We start from the raw sequence: 12,096 nt of genomic DNA on the forward strand, positions 1-12,096 counted from the left end.
TCTTGGTGGACGGGATTGCCCATCCTAAGTGCAGGACTTCGTACTTCTTATTGAACCTCATGAGCAGGGATCCTGGTTTTCCCAGAAAAAAGAAGTTTGCAAATTCTCTAATAAAACCCACCAAATCTATGATTAAAATGAAAGCCCCTCACAGCCCCCACAGACCTGCTGGTGCCCTTCACTTTTCCCCAACAGCCTTGCTTGCCTTGCACCCACAGACCCTGCTCCCCCTGCCCTGCCAGAGGGGGCCCCCAGCTGCCAGGGCTACAGACTTGGTCCACAGCCCCCTGCCCCCACTCCCCCCTGCTGTAGGCTTGGGGAGAGGGGCTCCCCATCACCACACCCACTCCCAAGGGGCAGGAGGGACCTGCGCCCCCCAGATCTGGACATGGGACAGGTGCAGGCTGCTGGCTCAGGCTCCCACCCTGCTTCCCTCCCCTGGAGCCTCCACAGCCCAGCAGGTGCTACTCAGCATGGCAGGAAATAGTGGAGCTGTGTGGGGATCTCCTTGCTGCTGCAAGCTCTGCACTGCCCTAGTGACATGCCCCCTGCATGCACCACTGGTTTGAGGGGCGCAACTCCATGCTGCTGCTCTCACTGCAGATGTTGCCAGGGCAGCGTGGAACTCACAGCAGCAAGGAGATCCCAGTGTGGCTCTGCTCTTCCCTGCCATGTGGGGTTATGCCTGGTGGGCTGCAGAGGCCCTGGGGGAAGGAAGCAGGATGGAAGCCTGAGCTCACAGCCTGTGCCTGCCCTGCATACAGATCTGGGGGGCGTGGGGCCCCCCCCCACCCCTCAGGCATGCATGTGGCAGCGGGGAGCCAGTCCTCCCCCTCCCACAGATGATCTACCCACGGCCCCATCCTGCTCCCCACTGGGGCCCTGCAACCATGCATTGCAGCCTCAGGCCCCAAGCTCCAAGCACCGCCCAGCTGGGCAGCCATCCCAGTCTTACCCAGCTCCCTCCTTACAGGGGACCATGGCAGGTCACTGTTGGTTCCTGCCCAGACAGGAGGTGTTTGATTGCAGCAGCCATTTTAGATCCTTGGCTGCCTATATAAACCAAACAGTTCACTGCTGGCAGGCAGGCAGGCAGCAACATTGCCTGGCTGCAAGGCTGCTTGGAACATCCTGGAGGTAAGGGCAGGAGATGTACGGGATGGTCTGGAGGCTCCTGGTCCTGGGTATGACCTAAAACTGCAGCCTGCCAGGTGTGGGTGGGTTCCAACTGGCCTGGAGGTGAGGCCAGGGCCCATGAAGCCAAAGATCCTGGGGGGACCACACTCATAAGGGGGAACAGCTCAGGGAGCTATTAAGACAGAGTAGGCCGCTTGAGTGGAAGGATCCAGGTGGGGTTCAAACTGAAGGATTATGGGGCCCAGAGTGGGGCCAGGGATGTTGACTACAGTGGATGCCATCTGCGAGGCTTGGGCTGCGGTGTAGGGAAGGAACGGACCTGCAGACAGCACCCCCTGGCATCGGGGCAAGAAATGGGCAGCCTCCTGCCTAATTAAGATCATTAATTAGATACCAATGAGGCATGGCAGGAAAGATGGGCAGTTAACACAGAAACAGGTGGGCGGGCCAAAGGCAAGTAGGCCCCAAGAAGTCCCCCAAGGACTCAATCCCCCTCTTCCCCCCTAACTTACCTACAGAAGCTGCCTTCGGGCTGCCTGGGGCCATACATGCACATGGCATCATCCGCCTGGTTGCCCTCCTCCTGCTCCCTCCCTGTCAGCCTGCAGGGAGCTCACTGCAAAACTGCGGGTTTCTCTGGTAAAATGAGAAATCCACGTTTGCCTCTGGTAAAGGGTAAAACCCATGGTTTAATCTGCTTTTCTGTGGGAAACTGAAAACCTGGATCCCTGCTCATGAGGTTTCTTTTGGTTCAATCCTCCAATTCGTTGCGGTCTCTCTGAATCCTAACTCTACCCTTCTTCCAGTTTGGTGTCAACTGCTAACTTGCTAAAGGTGCACTCCATCATCTTCTAGAAGATTATTGATGAAGATATTGAACAAAACTGGCCCCAAGACCGAACCTGGGGAACTCTACTTGATACCAACTGCCAACTAGACATTGAACCTTTCTGAATCCTAATCCTACCCTTCAAAGTGTCTACAACTCAATTAAGCTTAGTCTTGCATGCAAATTTGTAATCTGTGCACTCAGTCCCATCCTCTATCATTAAATGAAGAAATTAAACCTTACATACAGTACAGTACATTATTTCCTTGGCCTACAAATGAGAATGTCACAGGAGACAATGTTGAAAGCCTTACTGAAAACTGAAGTACAAGTCATCTCCACTGTTTTCTCCCCATTCACAAAGCCCGTCCATGGAAGAAAAACAAGCTGATCAAGCAACCTGTTCTTGGCAAATCCACACTGGCTGTTCCTCATCACCTTGTTAGCCTATAGGTATTTAAAATTTGTTTCCTTGATGACAAGCTCTATAACCTTTCCAAGTTTCATGTTCAGACTGACCAATTTGTAATTCCCCTGATCTATCTTCTTCTGCTTTTTATAGATGGACGCTGTATTTGCCCTCCTTCAGTTGTCTAACACCCTAATTTAAGCTCCATGAGTTTTCAAAGAGAAAATTGCCAATGCCTCTGCAATTATTTCAGCCAATTTCTAGAATGCATCTTGTCCAATATTGCTGACTTGAAAATATTCAGTTGCTCCACGTAATCTCTGAACTGTTCTTTCCCTACTCTAGGCTGCTCATCTCCCCGCCATTCTTGCTGCTAACTGTACTCAGTGTCTGATTACTGACCTTACTCATGAAGACTGAAGTAAAAAAGGTATTAAGTAGTTCAGCCTTCTTTGCATCATCCATTAGATTGCCCTCCAAGTTCAGTAAAGGTCTTACCTCTTGATCTTTCTCTTCCTTCTGACATACTTGTAGAAAGTTTTATTGTTGCCTTTCACATCTCTTGCTAGCTGCATCTCAGCTCCTGCCTTAGCCATATTTTTACACGTGTCCCTAATAATGTGGACAATTTTCCACTTTTGCAAGATTCCTTTTTGAGTTTAATTTCATTGAATAGTTTTGCCCTCCCTATCCTTTCTTTGCATCATGATAGCCTGTTCCTGCACCCTTAAAATGGTCCCTTAATTCAGTTTCCAAAATATCTGACCCTACCATATAATAAATACATAGGCTAGAACCTAAGATTTTGAAAAAATGAAACTGAGTATACTGAATTCTGTTTCAGCAAAAACCTGAATTTTGCATATCCAACTGAAGACAAATATTTGATCAAGAAAGTATTAAATTATAAGTGTAGCAACAACTTAAAAATTAGTTATAAAAGCTCATATTACAATTAAGTCTTTAAAGCACCCTACCCATAGATTTTGGTATAACTTAGAACTCAACTTTGCTTTGGATAACAACCTTACACTGCCAAGCAAGGCCTTCAAAAATTTAAACTTCTGTCCTGGAAAAAGCTTGACTGTTCTGGCTACTGTTCTGGTTGCCAATCTCTGTCGGTTTAAGCACCAGGCAGAAGTAATGGACAGGATTTTAAAAATTTTCTACAAAATGTAAAATGGGAAGAAATATGTTGATATGTTGTCTGATGACATTTGTACTCCCAGTACTGAGCTAGCCCCTCTGCCTGCTTTTAGAAAGGTGACCTAGGCAATCTCATGACAGCTAGTCACACCCAGCACAAGAACACCATCAAGACATTAACAACAGGTAAACTTGTCACTTCACTACAACAAGCAAAATGATATTCCAAATACACAAATCAGTCTAAGCAGTATTCTGCAGTAGACTCCTGTTCAGTTGTGCACGTGTACCTACTGGTGCAAGGAGTCAAAGGAAAAGTCTGATGAGACCTCCACATGAAGTGCCACGAGACCTGGAACTAGCTGTGGTTTCTGGGCTGGACTCACACCCAAGAGGAATAACTAATCCATGACTAGCGGCAGGAAAGGAGAACAGGGGGAACCTCTAGTTCTAGCTAAATCATTAGATTGCTGAAAGTTGTGAATTGAGGAGACACTGCTAGAGAGACAGCAGCTTTGGTAGAGTAGGCAAGACAGGGTGACAAGAAGCTGCTGAGGTCCACCAGTTTCAGTAGAATATAGATGCTCTAAGGCCAAAACCTGTGTTGTTCAATATGCAACAGCTGGGTGGCAAAGGTAAAAGCTGAAGAATGTAGGTACTTAACTCTGTACTTCCTAGGCACTGTAGAAATGGGATAATCAGAATGGGGAGCTGCTGCTAAGCTTCATTAGAATCCATATGGGTCTGCAGAGTCTAGGAACAGGAGGGAAGAGAAAACCCTCTTTCTTTCTCTCTTATCTTCATCTTCCTCCAGAACTACCCTTAGGTCTGCCGTCAGGAAGAGGGCTTTCCTGGTGCTGATGAAAAGGTCGCTTTCTTCATAGGGAATTAATTCCTCTCAAAGTTCTGCACCCTACAGAGTCCAGCACTCCAGGATCAAGGGGGAGGTGGGAGAGAAGGAACATCATTCAGCTACATAAACCATGTGACATAGGTCCAGAGGACCCTGTGGTCTCAAGAACAAGAAATGGAGACCAAGAGAGAGAAACGTAAAGAGTTAAACATGTAAGTGAGAGTGCAAAAGAAAAAAGTCTGGTTCTGAAGACAGCTGTAGGCCAAACACAGTCTGAGTTAAGATAGCAGAAGCTCCCACACAAGCTAAGGCAGTTCTGAGAAACTGAGGAGTGGGGTATGGACATTGTCCTTTATGTCCTTGGTATGGACCATGAGAAGAGGCATGGCATGCATGCACCATGTGTTGGTGCTGCTAGGGCAAAAAAAGTCACTGAGCTGGAATGCTTGAAAGATACGCACATTCCATTCTGGGTGTTCACGCAAGCAACACATTTCAGAGGTGAAAATATATTCTTTTACCTTTAACTCTACATTTGTGAGTGTTATTTACCTACGAATAGGAAAATAAAAAGTTTCTCCAAGGCTTGGGATGCCAAAGTCAATTTAGAGATTTTTAGCCCCTTAATTAACTCTATTTTTCCTGGGGTTTAGAAGCTTGTAATTGAAATCCCTCACTTAAACTTAGCAGTGATCAGACAAGTGTCACCTTATACCAAAGATCCATTTTAGTATAACAGATCCATTCACTTTTTAATGCAGTATTTAGCATATGCTTTCTACTTTCCATTGCAGTGTTGCATTGCTTCCTAGTATTGCTTTACATGTAGTACTACAAATAGTTGATATTTTCTATGTATTCTTGACTGTTCTTGATGGGAATCTTCATCTTCTACTCCAAAGTGTTAATACAATAGGATAAATCAGATTATCAAACTGTATGACAACTCTTGGAAAATTTACGTTAGTTTGAACTCAACATAGGAGTATCATTCTCTGATATTGTATCAACTCAGTCTCTGTTCACAATGACCAGTAAGGAGATGGAAGAAAATTGGATTTGTGGCCTCTCTCTTTTTTACTGCTTTTTAAAGACATCAAGAATGCCCAGCCTCATCTTCCTTGTTTCTGCCGGAAAACCCACTGAGCACTCCTTTCAAACATGCATCTCTATCACAGCCCTTAACTGAAGACGCAAATGTGCAAAAGCTTTGAACAACTTTCTTCTTCCAAAGTCTATCTAAGGCAGTTGGGTTTTTCATGTTTTAAGATTAAAACCTATTTTTAAATCACAAGAGTTTTGAACAGACTGAATAAAAACAAAATTGCTTCCTCTGGCAAATAACCAGATTTGACTATCATAGATATTACAACCTTTCCAGATATCCAACTCCTGGTATATCCTGAGGATTTTAGGGAATTCTTTCACCAATGGGTGTAGCTCTGGTTTGAACCATCCTGTCATCTAGACCCAATATGAACACGATTAGCAGTGACAGTGGTAAAATTACGTGGATCCTCACTACACTAGCGTCCCTATTTTGTTGCATGGGTGTCGCAACAATAGTGGAAGAATTCCCCAACTCGCTCAAAATAGACAAAATCTTTCAGAAACTCAGCATTTCTGCCCTCACACTGGACTTCCAGTGATTCTGGATGCAACCACATGTTGCAATGTTTAAATAAAAGCCTTTTACATTTTGATCTTAGAAGTCCAAATCTAGCTAACTAAAAATCTGAGCAAAATCAGTTATCAGACGAGTCCAAATTTCAAACACCATATTTTGTTATAGAACTAATATTCCAACATATAGTTTATAAAAACACATTAATCTCACTACGTGCATATTTTATAACAAATACTAATGCAGCTGTAAAATGCAAGGGACAGATAAGATAACACTGTATTCTTGATTAATTTGTTCCACAAGAACTTTAAAGACGTAAAGAAAACAAAGTGAGCGGTAATTAAGTCATTTTAGGATTCCCCAAACACTCGCAATGGTGAAAAATACTGAAGTTATGTCTCATTAAAACCTGCAAGTCTCTTAAACCATAAGCAAAATCTGAATTAAAAAAAGAAGAACAAATGTGTCAATAAAGCATTCTACGCATACAATTTATACAATGTGAGCAAGTAATCTTGGAAGGCAGCATACGGGCATACAGTGTATGTTTAAGCTTCAGCAACAGCACGTGATCATTAATCTTCTCCTCGGGGATTTCACATAAAGCTGACAATTTCTGCTTCCACCAGTAATGCACGTTTCCTAAACCCTGGATTGGACCGAAAGCTACCAAAAACAAACAATAGAAAAAACCGACATGCATCTGCACGTTAGAACACACCATTTTGTCCTAATGGGCTAACATAGACCATTTCCTATTTCAAGTTTGATTTTTCAAGCAGCCCATCTTTTTTTAAACCATCAGGGAAGTTAACAGCTAGGGACAGCATCCATACTTAACAAAACACACAAAGCAAATGGCAATGTTCAACTGTAATTTCATTTGGCAAGAGCATGCCAGTGTTCCCCTCCCACACAAAAACTGCCCCCACCCCAAAACAAACACATAGAAGTGCAAATAAACCTTCACAAATAGAACAAAGACCCTTTGTTATTGTTCTGGAAGGTTTTGTAAATCCCCTTCTCTAAGGCTGAACTATTCAGCCAGCATCTTTATTCAGAAAATAAAGATGAATTAAAATGAGATTTTGCAGGCTTGTACAGCTGCACATTGAGACGCATAATTGGAACTTGGAGTTTTTCACACTCAATTATATTCTAGCAGGATCTTAATGTTAAAACACACACATTTTAATGTTGATAAAAACAGCGCTATTATAATTGAGATGAACACATAAGTGTTAGAGAGCAGACATGCTCTCTCCTCCCTTTTGCTTTAAGGATTACTAGATTAAGAAGAATGCTAGGACAGATCCAGGGAGGGTTGCTGGTTTGGGGGGGGAGGGAGAGGAGTGTTTGTTTTAAAGGCAGTTTCATAATTAGAATGGAGCAAAGTATCACACTGAAAAGGACTGTTGATGTAGCTCACTAATGAAGAGTCTCGACAGTAGGCCCTCTTGATAGAATGCCCTACCTTACACACATATTTGTTCTGCAAAGATTAATGGCATCCCTACAGCAAATTATAAACCAAGACACTCTGCTGACAAGGCATTCTCCTACCTGAAGCTTCATTTTCCAGCACGAATGCATGTGTGTATCCTTAGAGTGGGTTCCCCTTGTTGCATGACTCCTGTTATCCAGACTAAAGAGCCAGGAACTGTGCAAGCAGAGCTGCTGACTGCCCTACATTTGCCTGCAGATGAAGAGAAAGAGTTGGTACTGTACTTGCCTGGGCTTTTATAAGCCCCCTAAGTACAACACTAGTGTAGCTCAAACTAGACTAACTACTTCCTCCAGCTGATCCCAATGAAAGAAGCCTGTGATGAATAATGCATGAGAACTCCCATGACCACACTCCATTCCTTCCAGCAGCTGATATCTAACTTCCCCCACCCCAAAAGAGGCAATTTATTGTGTAAAAAATCTTTAGTAATCCTTCTAATATGAAGCACGAAATTAATCTCCCAGAGTCCAAGGCACAGGGCAGATGCCCTCCCACACTTATGATTTTATTTCCTGTACGCAGTCAAACCAGCAAGGCTGTTTGCTTTAAAATATTTTTGATGTTTATAGATGAACAGATCCATATACATTCCAGCACAAGAGTTCACACTTAACATTGAGCCCTACATTCAGGCTAAACAACGCCAGTAACTTCAAACAGCAGCTCTGGATTGTTGTTGTTTTAATTCTGCTGGGCTGTAGCACTAGAGGAACCATATAAAGATTTCAGCATGGAGAACAGAATAAATAGCATGATACAGTAGGCAAATGATTTACAGACCACGAAATTATACAGAAGAAGAAATAGGAAGGAATAGGGAACTGGGGGAAGGAACATATTCTCAGTTAACTGACTATTCAGAAAGTGGGGATAGATTGTTTAAAGGAATTCAGGGGTGAGGGAAGAATCGTCCTGCCCCTTAAGTCCAAGAAACACACCACCCCCACATTTCCACGTCTACTCTCTGGACACAGAATTCAGAGTTTCCAGCCTAACTTTAAAAGCTATGACACAAGCATTTCTTTTTAGGAATAGTTCAGAATAGTAAAAGCAAAACAATTTATAGCTGTGAGGCTAGTCTGCATGACTAATTTGCAGGCATGCTTATCACAGTGGCCATCTGTTAATTTTCAAAATTCATGACTTTGCAGTCTGTACAGGTTGGGCGACTAGATTTTTGTGAAGAAAATGCATCTTTATATCCCTTACCTATATGTATTATGAAAGCAGGGAGATGACCAATTCATGGATCAAAACTCTTCAGTGCCAGCAGCAAATTAAAAAAGAGCAGAAAGAAGAGCTCTGCTGCAAAGAGCTTACAAGTTAAGTGAGAGACCACATATGAAAACACGAAAGAAAAATAGGGAAGTAATGAAAAAAAACGAGTAGCACACTGCCCAGGCACTGACCATGTTTTTGAAGGCATCCTTGCAGAAAAGAGTAGAGAGACTTTTGCTAAGGAACATTCTGCAAGGATCCTAATAGTCTCTTAATTTCTGAGCGACTTGCTCTACTAATTTGGAGTCACTTTTATGTTTCTACTGGAAAGTGCTGCAGTTCTCCAGCACCTCTGGGGCTGCCACATGCAGCAGTGGAAAGGAGTTCACCCTCTTGTTCTCTTCACTATGACTCATCCCAGGAAGATCTGGAATTGCTCCAGAACCCCAAAGCAGTTGGGAGCTGAGGGAGTGAGAGGAGGCTGAGTGGGCACACGTGGGGGCTCTCACTACGTGTGCCCCCCTGCAACTTACCAGCAGCGGTGGAGGCTGAGGACCAGCGGCGGGGGCAGCAGCAGCTGATCCTCCGAAGGTAGGTGGGGCAGGAGCCAGAGCAGCTGCAGAGGATCTGGAGGGGAAGCCCCTGGATCCAACTTTGCTGAGCTGGGCAGGCAGCTGCGTGCCCAAGCCGCACGTGCAAACAGGCGCGCTCTGTAAGGGTGCGCCCGCGTTCGTGCAGGTGGAAGCAGGTAGGGCAGTGAGAGAGTCTTCCTTAGGAGGGAGGAGGCTCCACCAATAAGGAGAGGTAAGGACTATCTGCGAGCCATGGTGAGGACTCATAGTGCTGCCAGGGGCCCTCCCCCAATGGTGCCGCCCTTCCGGGGCTCCTCTGAAGCTGCCACCCAGATGAAGCCCTCAGGGGGCCTCGTGACCACCTCCCCCCAATCTGTGGGGGCAGTTGGGTGGGGTCCCTGGGGGTGGGGCTGAGGTCTGGTGACTCCTCCACCTGCCCCTCTTGTGTGCTTCTTCAGGCTCTGGAGGGGCAGGTGGCAGAGCTCCAGGCTGAGGTGAGCATGTTGTGAGGGATCTGGGCAGAGGATGATGAAATTGATTGGTATTTCCATTCTCTGCAGGGCCAGGAATCCACTGGAGAGACCCTGCATGCAAAATGTCCAACGAACTGGTGGCGGCAGGTTCCTGTCAAGGTCAGGGCAGCTCGTACAACTGCTGTGTCTGCTCCCCAGACACCCCTTGGGAACAGGTATGCGGCCCTGGCTCCCCTGGAGGAGAAGGCAGAAGAGCAGATCCCCAGAGTCATTGATGCTGCTTGACCTACAATGCAGGCTGAGAAGAGGCAGACCCCGAGGAGGAGGAGACGTAAAGTTCTGGTCATTGGGGACTCCATGCTGAGGGGAACTGATGGTCCAATCTGTCGCGCTGAGCCCTGGTCATGGCAGGTGTGCTGTATGCCCAGAGCGAGGATTCGGGACATCATGGAGACCATCCTGAAAATCATCAAGCCCTCTGACTACTACCTACTGGTTGTGGTCCATGTGGGGACAAATGATGCATCCAAGGGCAAGCCGGACAACATCATAGAAGACAACAAGGCCTTGGGACACAAACTCAAGAAGATGGGTGGTCAGGTGGTATTTTCCTCCTGGTAAGTGGATGGGATAGGCGTCACGAGGCCTGCTTTGATGTAGTTAACTGGCGGTTTCAGAGCTGATGCTACAAGGCTGACTTTGGGTTTTTTGACCATGACCCATATTTCTGTATGGAGGGCATGCTGGGGTGAGATGGGCTTCATCTCTCCACCGAGGGCAAACTTATTTTTTCTGCTAGGTTGGCTGATCTCATATGGCGGGCTTTAAACTAGCTTCACCGGGGGAAGGGGCTGCTCCGAGTGGGACATCTCTCCTACCAGAGGTAGGAACAATCTCGGGGAAAGCTCTGACAGGCCTCAGGTCAGTGCAGAGTTAGTTAGGGATCTTCTGGAAGGGCTGGACATTTTTAAAACTGCAGGTCCAGATGCCCTCCACCCAAGGGTGTTGTGGCAGCTGGCAGGGGTCATTGCAGAGCCCTTGGCCTGGCTGTATGAGCATTCGTGGTCATCTGACCAGGTGCCAGGAGATTGGAAACTAGTTAATGTGGTCCCCATTTTTAAGAAAGGGAGGAAGGAGGTCCCAAGTAACTATAGGCCCGTAAGCCTCACCTCAGTCCTCAGGAAGACCTTGGAGAAAATCATCAAGGAGCACATCTGTGGGGGGCCAGCAGGGGAGATCATGCTCAGAGGCAATTTTATGACCAGGTAACTAAATGCTTGTATGATGGTGTCACCATGGATGTAGTCTTTCTAGACTTTAAGAAGGCCTTTTACACTTTCTCTCACCCCATTCTCATGGATAAATTAAGCGGCTGTGGCATTGATGCTTACAGAGTTGGATGGGTAAAAAACTGGCTGATGGGGTGCACCCAGAGAGTAGTGGTGGATGGGCTGTACTCAACCTGGCGTGATGTGAGCAGTGGGGTCCCCCAGGGCTCAGTCCTCGGGCCCACACTGTTTAACATCTTCATCAGCAACTTGGACAAGGAGGTTGAAAGCACATTGTCCAAGTCTGCTGATGATGCTAAGATGTGGAGTGAGATGGGCACACTTGAGGGGAGAGAGAGGCTGCAACTAGATTTAGACAGACTACAAAAGTGGGCAGATGAGAATAGGATGGAGTTCAACGTAGACAAATGCAGGGTGTTGCACCTTGGGAGAAGGAATCCACAGCATATATACACAGGCTGGGGAGTTCCCCTCTTGAGAGCACAGAGGCGGAAAAGATCTTGGAGTCATTATTGACTCCAAGATGAACATGAGTCGCCAATCCCAGACTGCAGCCAGCAAGGCCAGCCATACCTTGTCATGCATCCAAAGGTGCATCTCAAGCCCGTCCAGAGAGGTGATACTTCCCCTCTATGCAACATTGGTCAGGCTGCAATTGGAGTACTGCATCCAGTACTGGGCACCGCACTTTAAAAAGGATGTGACCAGCCTGGAGAGGGTTCAGAGGAGGGCCACCCACTTGGTAAGAGGGCAGCAGGACAGGCCCTATGAGGAGAGACTGAGGGACCTGAACCGTTCAGCCTCAGCAAGAGGAGGCTGAGGGGGGACCTGGTGGCTGCCTACAAACTCATCAGGGGAGATCAACAGCAAATAGGTAGAGCCCTTTTCTCCCCAGCACCACCTGGGGTGACGAGGAACAATGGTAATAAGCTGATGGAGAACAGGTTTAGGTTAGAGATCAGGAGGCAATATTTTATAGTTAGGATAGCTAGAATCTGGAACCAACTTCCTAAGGAAGTGGTCCTCACCCCTACCT

At 46.2% G+C, this 12,096-nt stretch overlaps 1 protein-coding gene across 1 annotated transcript in view; it reads right to left on the bottom strand.

Moving 5' to 3' along the window:
• Positions 1-12,096, bottom strand: part of LOC149859560 (uncharacterized) — a 197,853-nt gene that overhangs the window by 93,557 nt on the left and 92,200 nt on the right. The window contains 2 exon segments of the mRNA XM_090057903.1: positions 7,565-7,654; positions 7,656-7,697. Of these exon segments, the coding sequence (XP_089914029.1) occupies positions 7,565-7,654; positions 7,656-7,697 (132 nt within the window).

Source organism: Crocodylus siamensis, chromosome 7 (assembly GCF_052110815.1).
Source record: "Crocodylus siamensis isolate JL-2025a chromosome 7, ASM5211081v1, whole genome shotgun sequence".
Classification (NCBI taxonomy): domain Eukaryota; kingdom Metazoa; phylum Chordata; order Crocodylia; family Crocodylidae; genus Crocodylus; species Crocodylus siamensis.